The sequence below is a fragment of the Ranitomeya imitator genome, chromosome 8, assembly GCF_032444005.1.
Source record: "Ranitomeya imitator isolate aRanImi1 chromosome 8, aRanImi1.pri, whole genome shotgun sequence".
Taxonomy (NCBI): Eukaryota; Metazoa; Chordata; class Amphibia; order Anura; family Dendrobatidae; genus Ranitomeya; species Ranitomeya imitator.
In genome coordinates, this window is record NC_091289.1 from 142,099,762 (window position 1) to 142,113,624 (window position 13,863).

Sequence of the window (13,863 nt, forward strand, 5' to 3'; positions counted from 1 at the left end):
GCGTCGCCGCTGCGTCGCCCGACGCTAGCGCGACGCGCACTAGCCGAACGCTAGTGTGAACGTAGACTAACACATAAGCTCTGGAAAAACAAAATGGCTACCCCTCCAAAAGAAATCCAATAAATTCTGCACTGTCAAATCCAAATGATTTCCTTCTTATAAACCACAGAATGTGCATAAAACACATGTAGCATTCCTAAGTTTGTAAGTACTATAGCGATGAAAGCCTGCTTAATTTACGGGTTGTGTGACTCCAGAAGCACAAGCTGGGCACAATGTATGGGCACTACAACATACTGGACTCTACAATGTACTACAATGGCAGACTTGCAATTTTCACTCAGCAACATCTATTGCTGTTTGTTTCTGTAAAACACTAATGGAGTCAAACTTGTCACTATACCTGTAATTAAATTTCTAGAGGGGTGTAGTTTCCAAAATGGGGTAACGTGAGGGGTAATTCTGCTGTTCTGGTGCTTAGAGGCTCTATATGTGGAGTCCGCAAACTTTTCTAGGAAAATCTGTGCTCCAAGAGTCAAATAGCGCTCCCTCCACAGTCTCGTCGTGTGACTAAGCAGTACTGTACAGCCACATATGGGGTATTGCCGCATTCAGCAGAAATTGAGTAACAAATTTTGTTGCAATTTTTACTGATTTCCCCATGTAAAAAGGAACAATTTGGGGCTATAGCTAAATTTTTGGGGCAATAACTAATGTAATTATTTTTTCTTCACCGCAAAATGGTATAAGGTTCTGTGACACGCCTGTGGTGTCAATATGATCATTGCACTCTTAGGTGAATTCATTGAGGGATGTAGTTTATAAAATGCAGTCACTTATGGGAGGGTTCTGCTGTTCTTGCCACTCAGGGGCTTTGCCAATGTAACATGGCACCCATAAACCATAACAGCAATATCTGTACTATAATATGACTTTCCTTCCCTTCTAAGCTGTGTGCTGTGCCTAAAAGTAGTTCTTGACCATATATTGGGTATTCACATAAACAGGAGAAATTGCATAACAAATAGTATTATCATTTTTCTCCTGTGTAACCTTGTCAAAATGAAAAAAATTTGAACCAGAGCAACATATATTGGTGAAAACTGTCATTTTTTTTCCACGGCTCATGTTATAAAACTCTGTGAAGCACCTGTGGGTTCAAGGTGTTCACCACATCGCTAGATAAATTCTTTGGGGGAATGTCTCCAAAATGGGATCACTTGTTGGAGTTTCCATTACTTTGGAACATCAGGGGCTATTCAAATGCAACATGGCACCCACAGACCATTCCATAACTGTCTGCTCAAAAATGTTCCTTCTTCCTTTTGGAGCTTGGCAGTGTGCCTACACAGTAGTTTTTCACAACACATTGGGGTCTCAGCATACTCAATAAAAATTGGACAACAAATGTTGGGGTCCATTTTGTTTTGCTACCATTGTGAAAATGAGATATTTGCAGTTAAACCAATATTTTGGGGGGAAAAATCTTAATTTTCATTGTTACAGCTCATTGTTATCAAATTCTGTGAAGAACCTGTAGATTCAAGGTGCTAACCACACCTCTAGATAAATTAATTCAGAAGTATAGTTTCCAAAATGGGGTAACTTTTGTGGGATTTCCACTGTTTAAGCACATTAGGAGATCTATGTATGTGACATGGCGTTTGCTATCTATTCCAGCCAATTTTGGACTCCAAAAGTCAAGTGCTGCTCTTTTCCTTCTGAGCTCTGCCATGTATAAAAACCTTAGTTTTCCACCACATATAGGCTATAGCTATACTCAGGAGAAATTGCATAACAAATTGGGTGGTCCATTGTCTCCTGCTATTCTAGCAAAAATCAAAAATTTGAAGCCAAATCAAAAAATTTTTGGGAAAAATCTTAACTTTCATTTTCACTGCTCAACATTGTCACATTCTGTGAAACAGCTGTGGGCTTATGGAGCTCAACAAATATCTAGATAAATTCCTTGAGGACTGTAGCTTTCCAAATTGGGTCACTTATGGATGGGTTAAAATTATGAACATTACACATACTAACTCACGGGTAACAGAAAAAAAGGTAAGACCTGCTGCAGCGAGATGCCGCACCCACGCCCAACTGGTGCCTGTGCAGACTAGAAAGACTATAGCCACACAACTCAAAAACATCTCCTTGGACCTGGCTTCCTAAAAGGCCATTGAGGGGTTTATTAAAACTACAGAGGAATAAGAGGAAAGACCACAGCACACTGTCAAAAAGAGGAGAGGAAAGTGTGCAAGAAGATACAAAAACTCAGAGTGAAAAAATTAGAACATATTCACATAGAGTAGAGAGTGAAAGCTAAGGAGAGACATGAGTAAACGGAACAAGTATAATCTCCCAGAAACCTAAAAAGTTGAAAGTAAGAGGAACTGTGAAGAAAAACAAACAGATTCATTGTAGGAATTCAAGTGGGGTTTGCCATGCAAAGTAAACTCCTTAGCTGAATGGCTGGAACTCCTAAACCAAAGACCACCTAGAGGTATAGCTAGCAAGGAAGTGCAGTGAAGAGTGAACATATAAAACCCAATTCAGAATATAATAGGACAGACTAAAACAGGAAAATGGAAAACATCTGGAGAAGAGCAAACAAAGTAGGGCGAAAATTGGAACTATCAACCATCAGCATTTGGACTGGAAAGAAAAGGTAACAGCTAAGCAGATAGGGGAGCCGACCACGGAGCAACAGGTCAGAGGATCTAATTCTAAAACCGAGCCTTTAAGGCACATCAAGGGCTTTGCAAACGCAGCATGATGTTCATTATCTATTTCAGCACATTTTGAGTTTCAAAAGTAAAATGGTACTCTTTCCTTTCTGAGCCTTGCCGTGCACCCAAATAGTACTTTTCCACAACATATGGGGTAAAAGCATACTCAAGAGAAATTTCACAACAATTTTGGACTCAGTTTGTTCCAGTTACCCCTGTGAAAAAAAATATGTTTTCTTCTACATTGCTTTAATTCCTGTGAAGCACCTAAAGGATTAATAAACTTCTTTCATGCTGTTTTGAGTACCTTGAGGGGTGTCACTTTTAGGCATTTTCTGTCACATAGGTTTTTCAAAATGACTTCACATGTGATGTCCATAAAAAAATTGGTTTTGTAGATGTTGAAAAAATGAGAAATTGCTGATAAATTTTTAACCCTTCTAACTTGGTAAGGAAAAGAAAATTATGCTTCAAAAATTATGCTGATGTAAAGTAGACATGTGGTAAATGTTATTTATTAAGTATTTTGTGCAGTATAACTATGTGGTTTAAGGGCATAAAATTTCAAAGTTTGAAAATTGCAAAATCCACTTAAATTTACCCTTTTTTATGAAGCACAACATGTCACGAAAAAAATTATCTCTGAATCACAGGGATATGAGTTATTACCTCATAAAGTGACACTAAATCAATTTGGCCAATTTTTTTCAATTTTGATCAGTCTGGTCAGAATGGTGAAAGCGGGCTTCGAGCTGAAGGGCATAATGTTCCCCATCCTGGGCCCCTTCCTGGTATCATGTTGAGCCATTCTTCTCTAATACATTAAAAAATAAACAATTCTTCTTAACTTGGACTACTTCCACGATGTGTGGTGTCCTCTTCTGTATAGACTTCAGTGTGTTGCCATGGACATCTCATGATATCACAGCCATGCGCTATTCGTGACTGGCATGACTGACTGTCAGCTGCCTGACTCTGATTGGTTGGCAGCATGTATTGCAGTGCAGAGACCTGGGGGGTCTGTTCAGCGCAATAAATTTCAGATGAATGTGTGTCCTTTGATGCACATCCAGCTGAAGTAGGGGCTGGTGTTGACAGGCCCCCCCACCAGTACACTCCCTGACAGAAGTTATGTCGCTTATCCATGATATGTAAATAAAAGCTTATAACCTGACTTTAAATTCATCCATTGGTTGTATAAATTATTCTTTTGAAAGCTGAAACCCTCCGAAATGTGGTTTAGGTTAAGAAAATAAATTGGCATCAGTGCAGAACAGAATGCTCAGAATGCTCATACAGAATGGTCAGATTTTGGCAAGACAAAAGTTTTGTCGCCTGGTCATATAATGCACCCAGTCCTAGTTTACATCCTCACCTGTGCTCAGTAAATGATAGGTTAATTAGTGTGTGTGTGTATAAAAAGAAACCCAGCACCCCAGACCTTCACTTGAACTGCAACTTGATTTCTGACAACAAGCCAAAAATCCACCGTCCGACCAAAGCCTGGATTATCAAGAGGCTGAAGACCAGATCCACTGCAGAGGTGGCTGGCACCTTTACTGTGTCTCAGCGTCAAGTACAAAGAATTAAAAAAAGATTTGAAGAGACTGGAGATGTGTTTGACAAACCCAGATCCGGCAGACCCCGGAAGACAACTGCTCAGGAGGAACGTTTGTTGTTTAGAAAATCCAAAGCAAGCCCCTCTTCCACTGCAGCAGAGCACCGACAGGTCTGGTCACCTCAAGTCCCTATGTCAAGTAGAAGAGTTTGTAGGATTCTGTATCGAAATGGCCTCCATGGTCGAATCAGTGCCCAGAAGCCAGCACTAAACAAAAGGCAAATAAAAAACCATGTGGCATCTGCAAAGTCCCACAGCCTGCTAAACAGATGGGTGCTGGAAAAAGTGGCAGAAGATGGATTTCTCTGATGAATCTTCAGTAGAATTACACCACAGCCACCGCAAATACTGCAGGAGACCTACTGGAGCCCGTATGGATCCAAAATACAGCCAGAAAACAGTTAAATTTGGTGGTGGAAAGATCATGGTCTGGGGTTACATTCAGTATGGGGGTGTGCAAAACATTTGGAAGGTGGAAGGCAATATCAATAGCCTAAAATATCAAGAAGTATTAGCTACCTCTTATATTCCAAATCATAAAAGGGGTCAAATTCTGCAGCAGGATGGTGCTCCATCTCATACATCCATCTCTACAACAAAGTTCCTTCAGGCAAAAAAGATCACGGTGCTCAAGGACTGGCCAGCCCAGTCAATAGGCATGAACATCATTGAGCATGTTTGGGGTAGGGTGAAAGAGGAAGCTTGGAGACAAAACCAAAGAATCTACATGAACCTGGGAGGCATGTAAGACTGCATTCTTTGCTATTCCTGATGACTTCATTAATAAATTGTATGAATCATTGTTGAACCGAATGGATGCAGTCCTTCAAGCTCATGGAAGTCAATCAAAATATTAAATATGACTCTAATAGCACCACAACTTCATTCACCAATGTTATGCAACATATATTTGTATTTTAAGTTAATTATTTGTTTGAATATCACACTACTTTCTGTGGGCGACAAAACTTTTGTCTTACCAAAATCTGACCATTCTGTGTCCATTAACTGATCAATATTTATGCATTGATGCCAATTTATTTTCTTAACCTAGACCACATTTAGGAGGGTTTCAGCTTTCAAAAGAATAATTTATATAACCAATGGACGAATTTAACATCAGGTTATAAGCTGTTATTTACATAACATGGATAAGCGACATAACTTCTGTCAGGGAGGGCCCAATCATGGCAGAGGATGTGACAGTGATTAGTACGTCCCTATCTATAGCTGTACTCTTTGGTTTGTAGATATATTATTAGATAGTCAGACAAAAGTATTGTTTTCTAAAGTTACCTAAAGTGGATACATTATGTAGAATTTATATGGAATTAGATAAAATACAATTGTATGTTCCTTACAACATTCTAAATTATGTAGAAATTAGATAAAATAAAAAAAATAAAATCATACTTTATAACTACCTGGAAAAGTATTCAAAGGTACCACAGGCTGTGCATGCTGACCAGTGCAAACCATAACTGCATCAAATATATCTGTCTTCTTTTCTCCATTGCTTTCTGTAGTAACTAGCCACTGACCAGTGACTGAGAACTCAGAATGCTTCTCTACTCGGCAAACGGTTGTCTAAATTCAAGGCAAAAATTAGGTAATATTAGGAGAATGCTTTAAATGTAATTCATTAATTTGTTTTTGTTATATCGTTGATTTGATTGCAGTTGTATTTAGAGGAAGTCTTATACATTGAATTTTTTCATTTTAATTACTAACTTACCGTATTTTCTGGTGTATAAGACGACTAGGCGTATAAGACGACCCCCAACATTTTCCATATAAAATATGGAATTTGGGATACACCCACCGTATAAGACGGGGGTCATCTTATACGCCCAGTTATCTTATACGGCGTGTGCGGTGCGTATGGTTCCCAGGGTCTGGAGGAGAGGAGACTCTCCTTCAGGCCCTGGGATCCTTATTCATGTAAAAAATAAAGAATAAAAATAAAAAATATGGATATACTCACCCCTCCGACGGACCCTGGCTCTCAGCGGTGCAAGCGTCTGCCTCCGTTCCTAAGAATGCAGTGAATGAAGGACCTTCAATGACGTCGCGGTCACGTGAGCGGTCAGTCTCTCACGTGACCGCGACGTCATCGAAGGTCCTTCACTCACTGCATTCTTAGGAACGGAGGCAGACGCTTGCACCACTGATAGCCAGGGTCCGTCGGAGGGGTGAGTATATCCATATTTTTTATTCTTTATTTTATACATGAATATGGATCCCAGGGCCTGAAGGAGAGTCTCCTCTCCTTCAGACCCTGGGAACCATCCAGGATCGCTCGCTGCAGCCGTACCCGGCGTATAAGACGACCCCCGACTTTTGGGACGATTTTTAGGGGTTAAAAAGTCGTCTTATACTCTGGAAAATACGGTAAATTATTCAATAATATATTACATAAAAGATTACAATTCTATTTAATTTATATTTATACAATTAGGATTCATAAATGTTTGCCAGAAAAAAGTGCCTAAAAAGCTAGTATGTTTATAATATAGAGTGAGAAATAAAGTATTCAATACACTGCCGATTTTACAAGTATTCCCACCCACAAACAACGGAGAACTAAAATTTTTATCATACGTACACTTCAACTGTGAGAGACAATCTAAAAATAAAACCCAGATGTGATGGTGTGATTTGGTGTGTGGGGTATCATTCTGTCTATATTCATATTCTTACTGATTTTAGGAGTGTTGACTAGTTGCTCTGTATCATTCTGTGTATTCTGTCTGGTCTAGAGTCTTACTTAGTAGGGATGAGGGAATGTACTCGGTTATCACTCATTACTACAATGGGCAGTGTTTGTTGTAAAACTCGAGTCCCCACCTTGCATGTTTGGCGACTTTTACGTAGCCAATAAGCATGGGGGGATTGCCTGGGAGTCATAGTAATGCCGTAGCCATCTTGGTTGTGGCAATATTGTGATTCGCTGGCCTTGTGACATCATCGAGGATTATAAAAGGACAGGCTATGCCCAGCACACTGACACCATTGCATACCTCTGTGACACTTCATATTGGAGGGAGACAATGCTTGCCTAAGCCTGTGTGCACAGAATAACGAATCAGAGGCCTGTAGTGTTGATACTGATGCTGAAGCTGAGCCATCATTCTAACAGCCCTTCTAAAGGCTAATCATTTGCTGTGCTGTGTGTATAACATATAATCTGCATATAGCATAGGGCGGGAGAGAGTGACAGAATCCAATCTGTAGATAAAAATTAGGCCTGTGCAGTCTGTTGGCAAATATATAGCAGCAGCTTTATTTGTGGGGGCTGAAAAAATCGAATTTACTTTGATTCATTAAGTATTACTTGCTTTTTTGTGTTATAACATGCCCAAAAATCGTTGAAACATTTTCCTAGACTACATTTCTCAGCCATACACTATTCAGTAGTGTGTGGAGTACATTAAAACTGAGAAAAAGCTTTTAAAAATTTTGTAGGCTTCCTTTTCTCAGCAAACAGTGCTACGTAGCTTGTGACCATTTCTGTGATCTTTAAAACTGACAAAAAGCTTTTACAAATTTTGTAGGCTTCCATTTCTCAGCCCTACAGTAATAGGTGGTATGGGAATATTTCTGTGATGACTAAAAATAATAAAAAGCTTTAAGGCCGGTTTCACACGTCCAAATAATTCCGGTACCGGAGTTATCCGTGTCCGTGTCCGTGTGCTCACGTAGCACATCAGTGTGGCACACATGTGGCAGCCGTGTGCCGCCCATGTGCCGACTGAGGACCACATGGACCGTGTAGGAGACAGCGCTACAGGTAAGCGCTGTCCCCTGCTTTTGGTGCTGTAGCCGGTATTCATTCCTTCTCCTCAGCAGCGTTTGCTGGAGAGAAGGAATGAAAAATCAAGGTTTTTTTTTTGTTTGTGTTAAAAATAAAGTTTGGGGTCACCTCCCGCCTCCCTTCCCCTGTGCGCCCGCTTGCCGAGAAATACTCACCCAGCTCCTGTGATGTATGCTCTCAGCGCCGGCAGCCTGTCCTGTGTGAGCGGTCACGTGGTACCGCTCATTACAGTGATGAATATGCGCATATGCCACATTGCATGTGCTCCTGACGTTGAGGATTGCTGGCCCTACACCTATTATGGTTTCCTCCACCTCCTACATCAGTTCTTACACATCCTCCTGCTCCTCCACATCCTCCATCTACAATGTTGTACTTCAGAGCACCTCGTCCACATCAGCTGGAAGTTCTGGAGCACTGGCTCAGCGAAGAGGCAGCAGACTCTTCTGAAGCTAATTTCAGAGTTACTTAAAGGAATAACAGACCAGACAGCTCTGTGGTTTTAGCTGCCGAACCTCCTACCAGGTATTGTCGTGTATTATAATGGACGTAACCTGATCGTGGCTGTGAATCGTGGCAAGCTCACACACGCACCATGCTTGGCACATGTACTAAACTTGGTAGTTCAGCAGTTTCTGAAAATATACTCATATTTGTCAGAGCTTCTGGCAAAGGTATGCAGCTTCAGCGCCCATTTCCACAAGTCAGCTACAGCTGCCTCTGCTCTGGCAGTGCTGAGCAACTAGCAGCACATGCAAGTGCCAGCTCACCAACCTGAGTGCGATGTCATCACGTGCTGGAACTCCACACTGCCCATGCTGGCAAGGCTTTGCTAGCAGAAGAGGTCAGTGGTTGAGTACCAACTCCAACATGCCTGTCGGTGGTCAGCCTCCGCACATAGCAACTGAAGAGTGGACATGGATGTCTGCTCACATTTGTTTGGTACTCTAACAATTTGATGACAAACATAGTGATGAGAACACACTTGCTTTATTCAAGCAATACTTTGTGAGAGCAGCACATGGCTCTTATCTCAGACCTTCCCCAAGGCTAGCTGAGGAGTAACTATGGTAAGGAGCCTCAGCACAGCTTCTGTCCACAAAGTTTGTAAGAGAAGTTTGTTTGTGGACAGAAGCTCGGTGCTGAGGCTCCTTACAGAGTACCATAGTTACTCCTCAGTTAGCCTTGGGGAAGGTCTGAGATAAGAGCCATGTGCTGCTTTCACAAAGCATTGCTTGAATAAAGCAAGTGTGTTCCCGATGGTGGTGCCTGCGCCGCAGCATGATTGCATATGTAATGAATTATATACACATTTGTTTGCTGTAATCTTGAAGTTCCAAAAAAAAATTCATTTGAAAATTGTGCCTGCCTGCAGAAGGGTTGTTTTTCTCAAGATATATATAATATTCATTATGTAAACTAGAAGCCATACTGACGAATACCTAATCAGACCACCACATGAAGACCCTCCACAGGCCACCCCGTAACATAAGCATATCATTAGCTCAAAACTGAAAATATAGATTAAACAACAACCACAAGATGGATTTCATCAACCAAGGTATCATTTTAATCAGTATAATGGCGTCGACCTGACACTTTAGGTTACTGTGCACAATCCTGCTTACAGGTTCCCTTTGAAGTGGAGTAAAAGTGTGACAACATTGTTCTCAGCAGTGATCTGGGAGTTAGAGATGCTTCCAGGGGTCTTCCCTATACTGTTCCATTCAGCAACATTTTCACTGTCCCTTAGACCTCTTTGTAGGGTCTGCCAGAAAAAAGCTCAGATTTCCCATTGATTCCCATTATACTCACTACTTGAAACGAGCATGCAAGTATTAGGAATTGCTTGGTTTGAGCAACGAGCTCCTGAGCAATTTAGTGCTCGCTCATCCCTAGTGATAAGCAGTCACATTACTGATGTGACCACTTACGAAACCATCCGGATCGTGGTGGGACACCAGCATTTAATGGATTTTTGGTGAACAAATGAGTTTTAACTTTGCTATTTTATGTTTTGGGGTAAATAAATGGGTAATAGAGGCTCATTGTTGGAGAGTGTTTTTTTCAATTAAAAGACTTTTTTTTCTGTGTGTGTGTCTTTATTACTTTTGACTATGGTGTTAGTAATGACTGATATACACATCTCCATTACTAACCCATGAGCTTGTTGTTAGCGGACATAAAACAATTGACATTAACCCCAAAAATATGACCCCACTTGCCACCATACCAGGGCAAGTGAGAAGAGCTGTAGCTACATACCAGATTTGGCACATTTAATACTGTAAATGCGCCACTTCTTGGGCTGCTGAGGGCTGATGTTTTTAGACTGGGAGGGGGCCAATATCCATTGTTCCTTCCCAGCCTTTTAACATCAACCAACATATGTTTATTTATCCTTTGATGGTTAGTAATAATAGAGGGGAACCACATGTCATTTTTTGGGGGAGGTCGAAGCAAACAGCTGGGAACTTTTAAGGCTATTGGCCGCTTCCCAGAATATGAACACCAGCCCCCAACTGTTGGCTTTCCCTCAACTGGTTAGGAAAATTAACCCCTTTCCGACATCGGGCGTAATAATGCGCAGGTGTCGGACTCCCTCCCCCTGACGTGGGCTCCAGCAGTGAGCCCATATCTTTCCAGGCACATGGCAGCTGTTTTCAACAGCTGACATGTGCTCAGAACACATGTCAACCTGTTAAACTGGGGTTAAATGCCACTGTCAAACGCTGACAGTGGCGTTTAACATGAGCTTCCGGCAATCACGCCGGAAATCCCCTCACTGGTGGCCTCCGTCACGTGATCGTGGGTCAATGGTGGATTGGCATGACAACCAGAGGTTTCCTGGAGACCACTAAGGTTGTCACTGCCAGCTTGCTGTGAGAGCCACCCACTGACCTGGAGAATCATAATGGCAGGTCAGTTTTAGCATTTAATGAACCTAGTAAAAAGGACAAACAAAAAAAAGTGTGGGATTGCACTTTTTTTGCAATTTCACCGCACTTGGAATTTTTTTCACGTTTTCTAGTACACGACATGATAAAACCAATGGTGTCATTCAAAATTACAACTTGTCTCGCAAAAAACAAGCTCTCACATGGCCCTATTGATGGAAAAGTAAAAAACTTATGGCTCTGGGAAGGAGGGGAGCGAAAAACGAAAATGGAAAAACAAAAATACCTCAGGGGGTTAAAGGAACCCCACAGTGTTTTCTTTTTTTTAATTATTTATTTAATACGCACGATACACACACACAGTGGTTGCTGACTTCAACCCTCATCATTGTCGCCTGGGCATGCTGACCACAGGGAGACCAGGCGACAATGCTGAGAGCAGGATTCAGCACCCGGCACCAGGGAACAGCGCTTACTGTACTGCTTTTCTTAGACGCCAATACATGTCACACTGAGGACTCATGAACATGTGTTAGAATCTGTGCCCTTTGGAGGTTCCTAGTTCACCATGTTCACATCTTGCTATGGATTTTATCACCGATCTGCCGGTCTCTGAGGGTTTTTCTGTCATCTGGGTTGTGGTGGACCGGTTTAGTAAGATGTGTCATCTGGTCCCATTCAATAAATTACCCAACGCAAAGACTCTAGCTAAGGCATTTGTGAAAGAGATTGTCAGGCTCCATGGGGTTCCCACAGACATTGTCTCCGATAGAGGGCCACAGTTTGTGGCTCACTTTTGGCGTGCTTATTGTGACAGATTAAAGGTTCATTTGTCATTTTCTTCAGGTTATCATCCGGAGTCCAATGGACAGACCGAAAGGAAGAACCAGGACGTCGAGCAGTTTCTGACATGTTTTGTAGCAGACAACCATGAGATGTGGTCGGAATATCTACCACTAGCTGAGTTTGCTCTTAATAATCATAAGTCTTCCTCAGCTAGGTGTTCTCCTTTTTTTTGCTGTACAGGGAGGCATCCATCTTTTGGTCCATTTTCAAAGATTGGGGCAGCGGTGCCTGAGGAGGAGAGTTTTTCTGGAAATTTGGACAGGGTTTGGACCAATGTATGCCATGATCTGAAAGAGGCAAATAGGAGGTCAAATAAATATTTTGACAAGAAAAGAAGGGAGGCGTTGTTTGCAGTTGGGGACATGGTCTGGTTGTCGTCTAGGAATCTGCGTTTGAAGATCCCTTCTAAAAAACTGGTGCCTAAGTTTGTAGGACCCTTCAAAGTGGTTCAGGTTGTCAACTCGGCAGCGGTGAGATTAGACATCCCCTCATCCTGGAGAATTAATTCTGTTTTTCATGTACAGTACAGACCAAAAGTTTGGACACACCTTTTCATTTAAAGATTTTTCTGTATTTTCATGATTATGAAAATTGTACATTCACACGGAAGGCATCAAAACTATGAATTAACACATGTGGAATTATATACTTAACAAAAAAGTGTGAAACAACTGAAATAATGTCTTATATTCTAGGTTCTTCAAATTAGCCACCTTTTGCTTTGATGACTGCTTTGCACACTCTTGGCATTCTCTTCATGAGCTTCAAGAGGTAGTCACCGGGAATGGTCTTCGAACAATCTTGAAGGAGTTCCCAGAGATGCTTAGCACTTGTTGGCCAGCTCACCCCAAACCATCTCGATTGGGTTCAGGTCTGGTAAGTGTGGAGGCCAGGTCATCTGGCGTAGCACCCCATCACTCTCCTTCTTGGTCAAATAGCCCTTACACAGCCTGGGGGTGTGTTTGGGGTCATTGTCCTGTTGAAAAATAAATGATGGTCCAACTAAATGCAAACTGGATGGAATAGCATGCCGCTGCAAGATGCTGTGGTAGCAATGCTGGTTCAGTATGCCTTCAATTTTGAATAAATTCCCAACAGTGTAACCAGCAAAGCACCCCCACACCATCACACCTCCTCCTCCATGCTTCACGGTGGGAACCAGGCATGTAGAGTCCATCCGTTCACCTTTGCTGCGTCGCACAAAGACACGGTGCTTGGAACCAAAGATCTCAAATTTGGACTCATCAGACCAGGGGTGTCAAACTGCATTCCTCGAGGGCTGCAAACAGGTCATGTTTTCAGGATTCCTTGCATTGCACAGGTGATAATTTAATCACCTGCTGAGAATGATTCCAGCACCTTGTGCAATGCTAAGGAAATCTTGAAAACACGCATGGTTTGAGGCCCTCGAGGAATGCAGTTTGACACCCCTTGCATCAGACCAAAGCACAGATTTCCACTGGTCTAATGTCCATTCCTTGTGTTCTTTAGCCCAAATAAGTCTCTTCTGCTTGTTGCCTGTCCTTACCAGTGGTTTCCTAGCAGTTATCTTACCATGAAGGCCTGCTGCACAAAGTCTCCTCTTAAGGCTGCTGTCACACTAGCAGTATTTGGTCACTATTTTACATCAGTATTTGTAAGCCAAAACCAGGAGTGGGTGATAAATGCAGAAGTGGTGCATATGTTTCTATTATACTTTTCCTCTAATTGTTCCACTCCTGGTTTTGGCTTACAAATACTGATGTAAAATACTGACCAAATACTGCTAGTGTGACGGCAGCCTAACAGTTGTTGTAGAGATGTGCCTGCTGTGGCATTGACCTGGTCTCTAATCTGAGCTGCTGTTAACCTGTGATTTCTGAGGCTGGTGACTCGGATAAACTTATCCTCAGAAGCAGAGGTGAATCTTGGTCTTCCTTTCCGGGGCGGTCCTCATGTGAGCCAGTTTCTTTGTAGCAC

General features: G+C 41.9%; 1 protein-coding gene across 3 annotated transcripts in view; it reads right to left on the reverse strand.

The window, feature by feature from the left end:
* LOC138648017 (dimethylaniline monooxygenase [N-oxide-forming] 2-like) overlaps positions 1-13,863 on the reverse strand; it is a 117,747-nt gene that overhangs the window by 74,644 nt on the left and 29,240 nt on the right. For all 3 annotated transcript variants that reach the window (XM_069737471.1, XM_069737473.1, XM_069737472.1), the window contains exon 4: positions 5,772-5,934. In XM_069737471.1, the coding sequence (XP_069593572.1) occupies positions 5,772-5,934 (163 nt within the window). The remainder of the gene's footprint in view (positions 1-5,771; positions 5,935-13,863) is intronic.